The sequence below is a fragment of the Pygocentrus nattereri genome, chromosome 30 (assembly GCF_015220715.1).
Source record: "Pygocentrus nattereri isolate fPygNat1 chromosome 30, fPygNat1.pri, whole genome shotgun sequence".
NCBI lineage: Eukaryota > Metazoa > Chordata > Actinopteri > Characiformes > Serrasalmidae > Pygocentrus > Pygocentrus nattereri.
The window spans coordinates 16,323,917-16,338,620 of NC_051240.1; the positions used below are offsets into that span (position 1 = coordinate 16,323,917).

Consider the following 14,704-nt stretch of genomic DNA (forward strand, 5'->3'; position numbering starts at 1 on the left):
AACGCCTGGTTCCATTGACGTCCATTAAATCTACAGCAGGTTTTTTCCTTCTCCTCTAAAGTTACCATTTTGGAGATACAAGGTTTTCTCCCGACAATGACGATATGCAACTATATTACAAACGGGTACTGAGTACAACTGGTAAAGTACAACTACGCACAAATTGGTTGATTATCTCACTTCCTGGCTTTCGATTCTTAGTAGATCCCAACGGACGATAAAGCCTTTAAAGGTATTACTAACTAATATCAAATTGAGATAAATACTTATTACCTGGTGAGAAATGGTGAAAAGAAATCTTGGTAAAAATACTAATTACCTGGCATTTTTCGATCATTGTACTTGAATATATTTCATTGCCTGTTTTGTTCACGTTTACCAGAGCAGCCAGTATTTGTGGAGAGCGCTGTAACTTGTACGTGCTGGATTAGTATTAGTAAAATAGCCCTGAGAAGAAAAATCAAGCAACTCTAGTTCTGTCTGAGAGACTTCCCACACATGAGTTTACACAATGGCTGCGCATCCCTTACGATCGTCATCATTATGTTCTTCCCACAGTGAGTGCCGTGGCCCAGCAGGTGCTGTGGAACTGTCTGATTGAAGACCCTGCGCTTGTGCTTCGCCATTTCCTGGAGAAACTTACTGTCAGTAACAGACAGGTGAGAGAATGGCAATAGGACAGGGTGATTCAAAAAGATTGATCCGATTCCAAAATGGTTTATTTCACTTGTAAATCCTCACAGATCAGTGCAGTGAGCTGTAAACGGTTTAAATGAGCATAAAGTTGATTATGTAATTGTACAAGGTCTCAGTCTGAACCTCCTCCAGCTGTACGGACGACATCAACACCACAGTCAAACTCATCCCAGACTGGACTGAGCGTGTCGGCAGTGGGATTTCGGAGATCATCCAGTGCTGTGGAACCAGCACCGAACACTCTGAGCTGCTGGAGCTTCACTGCTGCTGATAAATCCTGCGGCACAGTTCTGACGGATTCACTCTTATTGACGTGGAGGACGCAGAACGCTTTCTGCTCAGGGGTCTCATCTCCTCTCAGACTGAAGGAGCCAGTCAGAAACTCTATGATCCCCCTCTTACAGTTGGATTGTGATTGGTTCCTCGGCGCCTTACGGTCGTAAAAATATGTCACTTTGAAGTCGGACGAATCTTTTTGAATCAGCCTGTATTTTAAGTCATAATACAGAGTGTTGCAGATGATTCTGTTGTGAAAGTATCTAAGCAGGCTAAATGCATTCTTTAGGATGAGCTTATGTACATGCTCAGAAAACTGCTCCTCAACATTGGAGATCTACCTGCACAGACCTCACACATTCTCTTCAACTATCTGGTAAGACCTCATTGCTTGAACGCAGTGCGCTTGCTTAATAGATCTTTATTGCTAGGTTACAAGTATAACCCTAAGTAGTCCCCATAGATTAAAAACACATTTATGTTTTGCTCAGGTGGGTTTGATCATGTATTTTGTGCGGACACCGTGCGAGTGGGGCATGGATGCCATCTCAGCCACTCTGACCTTTCTGTGGGAGGTGGTAGGCTATGTGGAAGGTCTCTTCTTTAAAGACCTCAAACAGACCATGAAGAAGGAACAGTGTGAGGTCAAACTGCTGGTAACTGCTTCTATGCCAGGTAAGATACTTTAGTGTGAATGTAGAGACAAGAAAATAGTGTCTTTAGTGGCATTAAGTTTTTCATATTGTATCCACTACATATAAATACACTACATGGCATGGCAAAAGTATGTGGACATGTTGATACATGTGGATTCTAGTTAGTAAGTTTCCCTCGTCATTTGCTAACAGATGCAATCAATGAACAGATGAAATCAAGCTAACAGCCAGGCTCCAGAGAAAAACATTGATAGTACAATTAGGCAACAGAACTCGAGAGGGAGTGTGTTGTCATGAAATAACATCATAGCTGTGATCTGGTGGCTGTAGATCATCACAGCCGTGATGTTATTGGTGATAACTCACTCCTCGAGTGTTCTACTGCTTTAATACAGCAGTTAAATAAATACAGTAAGAAATGAATAAACTGGCCATGAACGCGGCGTTTAATATGTTTTAATGTTCAGTTCCTTCCTCCTAATTATAGCTCCTTAACGAGCAGCTTGTTACTACGTCAGTTCGTTTTCCAGCTCCTTACACAGACCAACACATTAAATTCACGCTCTCAAAATCCTTTTTTTATTGCAATTTTTACTGACAAAGATTTTACACTCATAAAATAAAGAAAAATACAAATTAGAAAACGCATCAAGAAAATGTCAAACTGTAACGTTTGGGATCGATGATGAGGCAGACACATATGCGGAGATAAGAGCGATTTATTTGGGGCAAATCCAGATTCGGGGTCAGAACATTCCAGGGTCAAGGAGCCAACACAGAGAGATCGGGGTACAGACATAATAAACCAGCCAGGGACTAGGGAAAACACAGGGCTCAAATACAACAGGGATAATGACGGTTAACATGACACAGGTGGAAAACAGTTACAATCAGGGGTGGAGTCAAGAAACAAGGGGGCAGGACAGGGAAGAATCAAAACAAAGAAAGCGCATGTAAACAAAAGCACATGGAAGACTGAAACCAAAACAAAAGCACATGGTTGACTGGAAGGGGCCAATCGTGACGCAAACATCCATCCATCCATTTTCCAAGCCGCTTCTCCGTCAGGGTCGCGGGGGGGTGCTGGAGCCTATCCCAGCAGTCTTCGGGCGGAAGGCAGGATACACCCTGGGCAGGTCGCCAGTCCATCGCAGGGCAGTGACGCAAACATTTTATCCAAATGTGCTTTAGTATTTATTTATAATATCCACCACCATGTCTGACCAAATCAGCTGTCGGTCAGATGTGATCTTAAAAGTGTCCATTTTCTTGGTGCACAAAGTAAAAAATAAAAGGTTCAAATGGCTTAAGTCTCAGCGGAGTGGTACAACGGAGTGGTACAGCACGGTTAGAGCCCTTCTCAACCAACCAGATCGCGTGGCCGGAACTAACTGCTGTATAATGGATAGTAATGACCAGCTCAGTGACCTGTGGAGCAAGTGGAGCTTTCATAAGATGCTGCTAGTAGTGTATCTCTGATTTAATTGATATAATGTTGATTCTGACCTGTTGAGAGTTACATTTTGCTGGTGTCCACAGGAACCAAGACCCTGGTGGTCCATGGGCAGAATGAGTGTGACATCCCCACCCAGTTACCAGTGCATGAGGATACACAGTTTGAAGCTCTGCTAAAGGTGTCATTGTTTCAGACCATTTTCAGACAGTTCATAAAACTGATTCACTAGACATCCGTGTATTTACAAAGGTTAATAGCTTATCATTTTCATTGTGGTTTTGCTTAGATTTCAAAGGAAAAGGAGGTGTGTAGTAATATTCTGTACCAAGTTTCTAACCACTTTACCTCAACCATATTTATTCTCAGGAATGCCTCGAGTTTTTCAACATTCCAGAGGCTCGGTCAGCCAACTACTTTCTAATGGACAAGCGTTGGAATCTCATCCACTATGCCAAGGTAATTGTAATTTTGCAAAGCTTATCTATGTGGATTGATTCATGCATTGTATTATTTCAGTGGTGCGTTCACCAACTTCCTTTGTTTTGTATGTCCTTCTCAGACATACGTACGAGACATCTACCCTTTCAGGCGGTCAGTGTCACCTCAGCTGAACCTGGTCCACATGGCTCCAGAGAAAGGCCTGGAGCTCATTCAGAAACAGGTGTCTTCTTCGTGTCCCGAGTTCAGAGATGTCTGTTTAGTCCTGTGCAGTAGCTCAGTAGATCTCGATAAATACTGTAGGGGCTACTACTCGCGACTGGAGCGAATCCGCAACGGACAGGCTTTAAGTCACTCAACGGGGTCTAGCCCTTTAAGAGACTCAAGGGGGGAGGCACTAGTTGGTTTTAGTTGAGTTGTTGTTTTGGAAGCGAGTTGTGAGTTTCGTTTTTGTCTCGTTAAATTAAAGTTTTCCCTCCGCGGGATTCTCCACTAACTTGAGCCTCCTTACTTCACGACCCGCTTCAATACCATGATAAATGTCAAATTGTTATTTCTTTCAAGTTTGAAGGCTGTTTATTTACTCCTGGGTGGTTAATTTCTGTTTTAAATGATCCTTTATTGTCAGAACATGACAAACACTCACCAAACAGTGGAACAGTTCACAAACCTGTCATGGGACAGAGGGAGAAAGGTTCTGGTACGCTGTTCTTACCAGCCAGAAAAGCACAGCTGAAATTTTTCTTATAGTCATAATTTAAGATAGAAAACAGACTAGTGATGAGTGCTAAACATCTGCTTAGTACGTACAGCAAACATTAGCTGGCTTGGTGTGATGGATCACACCGCCTTACTGCCATCACTCCTACCACATCCATGTGAGAGCATATCACAGTGTTCACCAGCTAGCAGACCACTGGACTTCTGTATTGTATCGTAGTGTTTGAGGGGTGAACCGCGATGTATCTGTTCGCTGTGTAAAAGCATTAACTAATTAATTAATATCACACCAGACAAGCAGAGTCCTTCTTTTTAGGTAAATTTAAACTGAAATCAGTGCTTTTGTGTCTTGTTTGATCTACAATATCATCAATTCGCTGTGCTGTGCAAGTTAGCCAGCTACTAAAAACAGCTAGTCTGGGAAGCTAGTGTTCTCCTGCTCTCCAGAGCCTCACAGCTTCCTCAGTTTACTTTTGTTTAAATCAGGGCTGTAAGTTGCATGAACTCACTTCTTTCACTTTTGTTGCTTGGGCATGCACTAATATTAAAATGCGACTGAGTGCTGTAACAGCGCTGTAGTTGTGTGGAGCAGATGTGATTTACTGCTGCTAAAGCTTGTTAGGCTGTATGGAAAGAGGTGAGTTCACTGTATGTCAGTACAGTATCTCATCACTCACACTCGGTCACTGGAGATCGCCGATCGCTCCACTCAAACAGGGAATGTGTGAATTCACTCCTTGACTAGCTCAAATCATGTTGAAAAACTCAGAATTGCGCCCTCTTGTGGTGACAGCAGAGTAGTATCGCGTTCCTTGCAGTAGAAAATGCCACCAGGGCTGTCGGTAGAACGTAGAAGTGTGAGAACGCTCTATTACACCAAAAAAAATGTATAGAACATTTCTTATGTCGGGAAAAGTTATATCGCGATAATTATCGTTATTGTTTTATCGCCCAGCCCTACTCATAGATCATTTTTTTTATGCCTGTCGCTGGGTCTTAATGGAATGTCAGTTGTTTGCAGCTCTGATTTCCAGGGTAATTTGTAACTTGCGCTTTCCTGCTCCAGGTGTTCTCCAGGAAGCTGGAGGAGGTGGGCCGAGTTCTCTTCCTCATCTCGCTCACTCAGCGCATGCCAGCCATGCACAAGCAATCCCATGTCTCACTGCTTCAGGAAGACCTGCTGCGCCTGCCCTCCTTTCCCCGCACAGCCATTGATGCTGAGTTCACTCTCTTCAATGAGCCTCTGGGTAGGTCTTCTGAGAGGCCACTGCACCCTTTTATTTGTGCTTCTAAAGCCGTGTGATCTTAGATGTTATATAAATATGTTCTTGTTATTTGACAGTTATTAGCCTCCTAATTAGTCGCAGGCATGAATCTAATTACCACTGACTGCTTGTTTGTTGGTTGGCTGTTGCGTGTGTCTCAGGAAAAGAGCTCTTTGGTATGGACACCTTGCATAAGGTATTGTGGATCAAGCTGCTGGAGGAGATGTTCCTGGGTATGCCCAGCGAGTACCCCTGGGGTGATGAGATCATGCTGTTTCTGAATGTGTTCAATGGAGCCCTGCTGCTTCACCCTGAAGACAGCGCCCTCCTCAGGCAGTACACTGCCACTGCCATCAACACAGCTGTGCACTTCAACCACCTCTTCTCCCTCAGTGGCTACCAGTGGATTCTCCCTACCATGCTTCAGGTATAGATGACGCTTTGAAAAACAATAAAAATGGGCATTTTTAATATAATTTATAGGTATGTAAATGTATGACTTATGTAAAAGTTATGAATGTTTTATGAAGTTGTTACGATTGGACTTCAGTATGCTGATAATTGATTGAATGCATTGATGCATTTGTGTTATGTTTCATATGTGCTTTGTCCTGACTGGCTCTTCTTCATGCAAGACCTATGCTGATTATGAGAGTAATCCACTGCTGCGTCAAGGCATTGAGTTCTGCTGCCGACAGTTTTACATCCTCCACCGCAAACCCTTCATCCTGCAGCTGTTTGCCAGCGTGGCCCCACTGCTGGAGTTCACTGTGAGAGCACACAACTTGAAGAATGATGCTGAAAGTTTATATGTTTACATTGTGACCACCTCCTTGTTTCTACACTCATTGTCCACTTTATCAGCTCCACTTACTGTATAGCTGCACTTTGTAGTTCTACAGTTACAGACTGTAGTCCATCTGTTTCTCTGATACTTGTTACCCTGTTCTTCAGTGGTCAGGACCCCCATGGACCCTCAGGTACTATTTGGGTGGTGGGTAATTTCCAGCACTGCAGCAACACTGATGTGGTGGTGGTGCCTTTGTGTTGTGCTGGTCTGAGTGAATCAGACACAGCAATGCTGCTAGAGTTTTTAAACACCTCAGTGTCGCTGCTGGACTGAGAATAGTCCACCAACCAAAAATATCCAGCCAACAGTGTCCTGTGACCACTGATGAAGGACTAGAGGATGACCAACACAAACTGTGCAGCAGCAGATGAGTTGTCGTCTCTGACTTTACATCTACAAGGTGGATCGACAAGGTAGGAGTGTCTAATAGAGTGGACAGTGAGTGGACAGAGTGTAAAAACTCTGCTGTGTCTGATCCACTTGTACCAGCACAACACACACTAACACACCACCACCACATCAGTGTCACTGCAGTGCCGAGAATGATACACCACCCAAATAATACCTGCTCTGTGGGGGTCCATGGGGGTCCTGACCACTGAAGAACAGGGTAACAGAGTATCAGAGAAACAGATGGACTACAGTCTGTAACTGTAGAACTACAGAGAGTAGCTATACAGTAAGTGGAGCTGATAAAGTGGACAATGAGCGTTTTGTGTCGGTTGAATTATTTATTTCAGTTATTTTATTTGTTTATTTGACAGGGACAATACCGATAAACATCGTTACACAGAATGCAATACATGGAATGTATATAGGGCTTAAGCTAAGCTAGTAGAGTAACATTACAGAGACTAATCTAGTTAATCTAATGAGCTGGATTTGCAGCTAACCAGAATACGACGAGTCTTTTTTCATAGTTCTTTTTCTCTTGGATGCTGTGCCAAGATGTTAGTTTGTCAGAAAAATATATTTGAACTCTTTCTGAATCTACAGTCTAGACTAATTACCTTCTCAGTCATGTTCTTAACGATGTGCTTAGGTAGAAAGAAAGCTTACTAGCACGTAATTTCACACTGTTAAAACATAAAACCTGTTTTCTTTGCTGTTTGTCGCTATATTTTCTCTTCATGTGATTAAAGGCAAAGAATACCATATTCAGTATTTACATACTGGCACCTTGATTGGTTTACCGAGTGCTGGAGTAGCGTAATATTCCTAGTGTGAACTGTACTTTGTAACTCTTTCATTTAGACCTGCACCAGTACTGGATTATCTAAAGGCGTGTCGGCCCAGTGCCTGTTTGATCTGCTGGTGTCTCTGGAGGGAGAGACAGCTGATGGTCTGGATGCTCTGGAGCTGGTCAAGGCTGAGAAACCACTTCGGTCTTTGGGTAAGCGGTGCCACATGGCTCCCTCCAGATTCACCAACACTTCCTGTGTCCCATGTGTTTTGCGCTGGCACTGGTAGGAGGACTGATTGTTTTCTTTCCTACAGATTTTTGTTATGGCAATGAGGACCTAGCCTTCTCCATCAGTGAGTCCATCAAGCTGTGTGTGACAGTGGTGGCTTACGCACCCGAGTCCTACCGAAGGTTTGAACACCCATAAATGGAATTCACTATGGACCGCTTTTCCACTGTCGAGCCAAATGGTTCTCAGAGCCGTACTGGGCCGTTCCGTGCTGGCCCGGACTCGTGAAACCGTTTATGGTTTCTGCTTCCATCTGTGGTACCGCTAAATCAGAACCAGGGAAGACAAAAGAAAACTACACAAATGAATGGCTAACTGCTAACAGGCTGCAGGTTCTCCCCGTTCTCCCCAAAGACATACAGTCTGGCCAGTTGAACATACTAAATTGCCCCTAGATGTGAGTGAATGTGTCTGTCTGTCTGCCCTGCAATGGACTGGGGACCTGTCCAGGGTGTATCCTGCCAGCACCCCCCCCCCGCCACCACCACTCCCCCCACCCCTCAATTTCGTCTTTCTGTCCCTCTAACATCAGCCGCTCAACTTCGCTTCCTCAGAGTCATAACCATCTAAATTCCTGCCGGTAAAGCTTTTGTTTGTCTGTGGTGAGCGGTGCTGGCAGCATGCTTCACTGGTTAGACAGCTAATGTAACTAACATTTAGGTTTTAGATTGAAGATTTGATGTTTATTGAATGATGGATTTAAAATCGTTGACTTCATTTATTTCAGCAAATTGAATTCATTTGAATGCTTTCGGGTTTGAAATAGCAGCAAGATGCTTTGGCAAAGTACCAATGTAAACATGGAGCCAATCAGCGAACATCATTTCATCATCTCACCTGATAAATATTATTTTACTTTATTTGCTTTTATTAACTTTGTAACTTTTCTTGAGCATTCTTCTGTTTCCCTTGCCTTTTGTGTTAATCTCCTTTGCATTTTGCATGCCTCTTTTAACGATTGGCCCAATCCTGTCCCAGTCCTGTCCATGTGTGTCCATATTTTGGTTTAGCCCCTTCATTTCATGACTCCACCCCTGATTGTCTCCACCTGTTTTCCACCTGTCCCTCATTTTCCATGTGTATTTAAGCCCTGTGTTTGCCCCTTGTGTTGGCTGGTCTTTGTTTGAATCGCTGTCTGCACTGTTGGTTGTTATATGCTGTGTTGTTTGTTCTGTTGTATTCTGGTTTATGTCATGTCTGCCCCCCGATCTATCCATGTTGGCTCTATGACCCTGGACCGTTTTGACCATGACTCTGGATTTGCCCATGATAAAAGTTGCTTATCTCAGCACGTGCATCCGCCTCCTCACTCCGCATCACACCTCTCTTGGGTGATGTGTGGGGGCTGTGGAGAGCAGCCCCCTTTGTCATGTAACGACTTCCAGTGGTTAACCTATTTCACATCTGGTTAGCCGCCCATCGAATAGGGGTCTTCGGGGTCATTTACACAGAGACAGCTAGAGGGTGTGGGTTACCTGAGTGACTAAGTTTGATGGTTGTGTAAGCTGAGTTAGACCTACTTGGTTGGGAAGACGCACGTTCATTAACCTTCTTTTTCCTCGAGTCTCCGCTCCTGTTTTCAAGAAACAAACGCTTGCCAGCAGAAGTCATTACACCGAACGGTTCTGTGGCCCCGATTACAGTTACATGGTTAATACAGTTTTTAAGCGATCCATGTTGAACCATGTCTGTGCGGAAACACTACTGGAACGGTTACTCTTCGTGCTCAGGCCTATTCGGTCCTGCAGTGGAAAAGAGATCTATATTTGTAGTCTAGGACCAGTTTGCCTTCCCTATTGTCTGTTCCAATACTGTATTTGCCTGGTAACCAGGTTTATGTCTCATTATACAGAAGTCCTCTCTCTGTGTCCTGTGTCAGTTTACAGATGCTGATGGTTCTAGAGGCGTTGGTTCCTTGTTACCTGCAGAAACTGAAGAGTAACAGTCAGGCCCTGGAGTCAGTGTCTGTAGCCAGAGATGAAATTGCTGCCATTGCTGCTCTGGCTACTTCCCTTCAGGCCTTACTGTATAGTGTGGAGTCTCTAACACGGTTAGTCCCTCTACACAGTACACACGCGCACACACACACACACACACACAACGATGCCATCTATCCTTCATCTAAGCCCTATATAGGGATTAGATTGATGAATGTGTTAAAGTAACTAAATCGTTTTATCATATTAAGAGAGATTATATTTGGAACATGATAGCAATGATTTTGTTTATTGTGTAAAGGCCTATGACTGCACCTCAGATGAGTCGCTCTGATCAAGGCCATAAAGGAGGAACTGCTGCCAACCACACCATGTCTGGAGGGCCGAATACCAGGTCTGTGTCTGATCTGGACATAAAATACAAATTACTCTTTCCTGAGTTATCATATGAATTCCAGATCAAACCTTTCATTTATATTTTGCAAAAATTAGTGTAACTTATGGGCTTGTTGTTTTACCTGTCAATGCAGTGTTAATATGATCAATGTAATTACTGATGAAAACATTCATAGATTAAAAGTTGTTTTAATTTTTCAACGATAAATACAAAGAGATAAGAATCTGGAAGGACAGCTTCAGTAGCAGCAGGCAAATATTTATAAAATGCAAAGTTTATTGATTACCAGTGCGACCATTCTGTGGTTTCCAGAGCAATTTTATCACCAAACTAGAGGTGGTGTTGCGCTTCCCAAACAGAGTTTAAAGCTACAGCAGGTCCAAATTAAACGCTTACCTTGTATGTTATAGATCGAACATGAATGTAAAGTCCACAAAGGGAAGTTAAAGTGTAACGTGTCAATGGTCATACACGAAATAAACAGGTCAGGATAAACACTCAGCTGCTCACAGAAAGGAGACAATACTTCACAACAATCCTATCTAAAGCCTGGGCTTAAATATTGAGTTCTGGGAAGTTGAGTCCAGGCGAGTATCGTTGTCAGTCGTTTGCGTGGCAGTCAGGTGAGTCTGAATCTACTGAGGTATTTGGAGGATGCGTGATAATGAAGTCTGTTTCTAAATGGTAGCCTTTTATCTGACTGATCTAATCAGAAACTTGCTTGAAGAGACGTTCCTGACAGCCGTTCCTGACAGCATTGTTGTAGTTGCTGTCTGGCCCAGTTATGATTGTTCATCCTTAACTGTAGATATGTAGAGTAGAAAATGGTTTCTTTCTCAGCAGTAAGTATGTTTACATTAAAACACTGTATAACAAAAGAAAAACATAAATATAATATTAGAACAAAAGAAAAATAAACATAAATACCATAAAATGTAGAAGGGATTTTTTGTTTTTTATAATATATTGATATTTTGGTTAGACGAATACCATTAGAACACGAGTTTGACTCATTACTAAAATGAGTAAATGTGACAGATTTTATACAACACGTTTGAAAGATAAAATTATGACTAACTTAAAAAGACCTAAATAAATACAGAACAAAAAAGACCAAAAAAATGATATATTAAAAAAAACTATATTTTAAAATGTGACCCGTTTCTTTATGATTGTTTTGATTGTGTCTATTTGATGTTTTTAAAAAGTAAGGATTGTTTATTGAATTTAACCACTGCTGCATTGCCTCATTAATTAAAAATACAATTCAGTGGTCCATGGTAACTGTAATGTGGGACGGCTTTGGAAATAGTCAGACGCACGCAGAGCAGGCTGAGATGAAAAAGGTTTGATGAGGGCAAATCCAGAATCATAGTACAGAACAGGCGAAGGTTGATACATGCGCATAGGAAACAGCAAGGGACTAAGTTGTAAACAGGAGAACAATAGCCAAAGGTCAGTAACACAGAAGATCAAACAGAGTTTGACTCCCAAAAAGGGGTCAGGCAATAGTTGTAAACGAATAAACGAGCGAAAACACAAACCGGGAAGAATAGGTGGACTGCGGAGAGTTCATGGCCATGTGACTCCCCAGAGGATTCTGGGAGTTGGAGTCCTGAACGGCGTGAGGAGTATTACTCTGCTACCAGAAGGCGTGATGTAATGTTAGATTTTTTATGCAAATAGATGCATTATGTAAGATATAAATTAAACATGTTGTTTACTTTGGTCAGAGTAAATTTGTAAATCACATAGTGTTTATATCTTAAAAAATGCTTTAAAAATATTGCTTTACCTGCACAGGGACAACCTGCACCTGTTGGAGGAGGGTCAGGGCATGCCACGGGAAGAGCTGGATGAGCGCATCGCCCGAGAAGAGTTTCGCCGGCCCCGCGAGTCGTTGCTCAACATCTGCACCGAGTTCTACAAACACTGTGGCCCACGCCTCAAAATCCTGCAGAACGTGGCAGGAGAACCCAGAGTCACTGCTCTAGAACTTTTGGATATCAAGTCTCATATGAGGTATGAGCATTCAGTTCTAAGCTGTTTACCCTGGTTGTTTTTAGTCACAGCATTCTCAGGTTGGTTTAGTTCATGAAAACAACAAAATTAGTGCATAAAATCGAATGAAACCATAGTGACAGCCAGTGCTCTTGAGGCTGATGCTGCATCAGGTTTGCCTTTGAAAAACCTGTGGAGCTGAGCAAGGTCCAATCCCATTTCACCCCTTGTCCCTATCACTGAGCCCTTAGCTCTTTGTTTTGTGCATTCTCATCAAGGGGTCAGGGGTCCCAATTCTTGTTGAGTTAGAGGGGTGGGTCGAAGTGTTGGGGCTACATGGCCCTCCAAACTGAGGTTTTTCAGAGGCTCCAAATGGAGTGTTATGAGGGAAAAAATGATGGCTGCGTGAGCGACCAAAGAAACACACAACAGTGAGAATTTTCTCTGTTTAAAAATGTCGATAACCCCTGTTTTATCTTAGTTTAATGTGGTTTTTGTGGATTTTGGTCGTTTTTCTTCATAACAAGCATAAAAAATCACTAATAGTGTGCTAATCTCGTTAGCTATCTAGCTAACTTTCCCGTTCCACCTTAAATAGTCCAGCAGTTCTGACACCTGAAGCGCCAGAATGTAACTGCTGCGCCATTTAAGGTAGAACGGGAAAATTTGAGCAAGAATCTGGAGAATCTCCGACTTCAGCTTCATATCACTGAAGAATTAGGGGTGGGTGATAATAAATAACTGCCCCCCACCCCCCCTTGAAGATCATATGATCCCTAAATGTATCTAAAGCCCAGCAGTGAGGAGCTGAACGCAGACGGGCAGGGTCACCTACAGAGCAGCGCTGGTAGCTGTTAATGAAGTGATGCTCTGTTTATTTGAGGGTCCCATTTCAGAGGGAAGATCTCAACCACTGCCCTGTAGCTCAGCTCCAAGGGGTTAGAGTGACACTCAAAAACAACGGGTAGGGGTAAAAAGATGAAATGGGATTGGGCCAAAGATTTAATGGGGCCACAAATAAATTGCATTGTGTTGTAATGTGAGCCCAATCAAAAAACGAATATCTGGGCTCTTGAGTGGGACAAACATCTAAGCGCCGGCTGTATCATCAGGAGATCGCATCTCCCATCTCTTAACGCAGTGCTAGTCTGTTGTTGACTTAACAGATCGGGCAGTTAACACTCTCCTCCGAGTGCGCACGACTGTCCAATGACATTGTGTGACCGGCGGTTCGAAAAGTTGAGGAGGAGCTTCACAGAACTCGGAGGAAGCCTGTGCTAGCATTTGCCCTCCTAGCACTGGTGGTGTCATGTGATTGGGGGAGTCCTAAACAGCGGGTGGAATTGGAGACGACTAAATTGGAGAACCCCCCACCCCAAAAAAAAAGAATTACTGTCAATTAGTGGTCTTTCTTTTTCCAGATTGGCAGAGATTGCCCATTCCCTCCTCAAGCTGGCTCCTTACGACACTTTAACCATGGAGAGCCGCGGCTTGCGCCGCTACATCACTGAGATGCTGCCCATCACCGACTGGTCATCAGAGGCTGTGCGGCCTGCCCTCATCCTTATCCTCAAACGGCTGGACCGCATGTTCAACAAGATCCACAAGATGCCCACGCTCAGGTGCGCGCGCCCGCAGGCTCTGTACTCCAGGTCTGTCCACCGGCTACTCGCCGGCCTTCTTCTGTTGCTGTTTCTGTCAGTGAACCCGCTGGCTTCCTCGCTTCCCCTCGCATCTTTGCGATGTGAGGGTCGCCGGTTTTGTGCTTTGGTGCCGTGCTGTGTCTTTGCCCGCAGCTTTCTCTGTAAGGCCTCAATGTGGTTGAGTGTGTGTGATATTTGTTCAGGTAGGTATGAGGTGAGTAAGTCTGAATGTGTTTCTCATCTGATTGGACAGTTGGTATGAAGGGAGGATTTAACAGGTTTAATAGATTTCCGAGTCTAGAGAGAGCTGTTGTGTACATTTCTAGGAAGGATGTACATGAATTGACAGCAATAATCAATGCAAATGTTGTCAGTGCATAATTCATCGCAAACCCTTCCACAGAACGAACTAGTCGATTCAATTTTACCACTGACATCAGACATTTTTAATATCTTTATTATTTCCCATACATTGGCTATTTACATCTCTTAAACAATGACAGACTGTGAACTTTTTGCTGTTGTTATTTCTATTTCAGAAAAGTTTGAATTTATAACATAACTGAGAAATGTGTTTTGGATATTGTCAGTGTAGTGCAAACTTTTTAGCCATACTAAATGTAATCTGATACTTACAGAACACCAATCACGCATAACATTATCACCACCTCCTCGTTTCTACACTCATTGTCCACTTTATCAGCTCCATTTACTGTATAGCTGCACTCTGTAGTTCTACAGTTACAGACTGTAGTCCATCTGTTTCTCTGATACTCTGTTACCCTGTTCTTCAGTGGTCAGGACCCCCATGGACCCTCACAGAGCAGGTGCTGTTTGGGTGGTGGGTCAATCTCAGCACTGCAGTAACACTGATGTGGTGGTGGTGTGTTAGTGTGT

At 43.3% G+C, this 14,704-nt stretch overlaps 1 protein-coding gene across 7 annotated transcripts in view; it reads left to right on the forward strand.

Moving 5' to 3' along the window:
• LOC108437687 (unc-80 homolog, NALCN channel complex subunit) overlaps nucleotides 1–14,704 on the forward strand; it is a 57,005-nt gene that overhangs the window by 31,169 nt on the left and 11,132 nt on the right. For 5 of the 7 annotated variants that reach the window (XM_037536476.1, XM_037536472.1, XM_037536474.1 and 2 more), the window contains 15 exons: nucleotides 559–659; nucleotides 1,262–1,348; nucleotides 1,464–1,647; nucleotides 3,168–3,262; nucleotides 3,451–3,540; nucleotides 3,644–3,745; nucleotides 5,309–5,489; nucleotides 5,669–5,934; nucleotides 6,143–6,277; nucleotides 7,612–7,750; nucleotides 7,855–7,951; nucleotides 9,709–9,879; nucleotides 10,068–10,160; nucleotides 11,967–12,185; nucleotides 13,586–13,816. In XM_037536476.1, coding sequence (XP_037392373.1) covers nucleotides 559–659; nucleotides 1,262–1,348; nucleotides 1,464–1,647; nucleotides 3,168–3,262; nucleotides 3,451–3,540; nucleotides 3,644–3,745; nucleotides 5,309–5,489; nucleotides 5,669–5,934; nucleotides 6,143–6,277; nucleotides 7,612–7,750; nucleotides 7,855–7,951; nucleotides 9,709–9,879; nucleotides 10,068–10,160; nucleotides 11,967–12,185; nucleotides 13,586–13,816 — 2,191 coding nt within the window. The remainder of the gene's footprint in view (nucleotides 1–558; nucleotides 660–1,261; nucleotides 1,349–1,463; nucleotides 1,648–3,167; nucleotides 3,263–3,450; nucleotides 3,541–3,643; nucleotides 3,746–5,308; nucleotides 5,490–5,668; nucleotides 5,935–6,142; nucleotides 6,278–7,611; nucleotides 7,751–7,854; nucleotides 7,952–9,708; nucleotides 9,880–10,067; nucleotides 10,161–11,966; nucleotides 12,186–13,585; nucleotides 13,817–14,704) is intronic. The other 2 variants (XM_037536473.1, XM_037536477.1) reach the window with 1 other exon arrangement.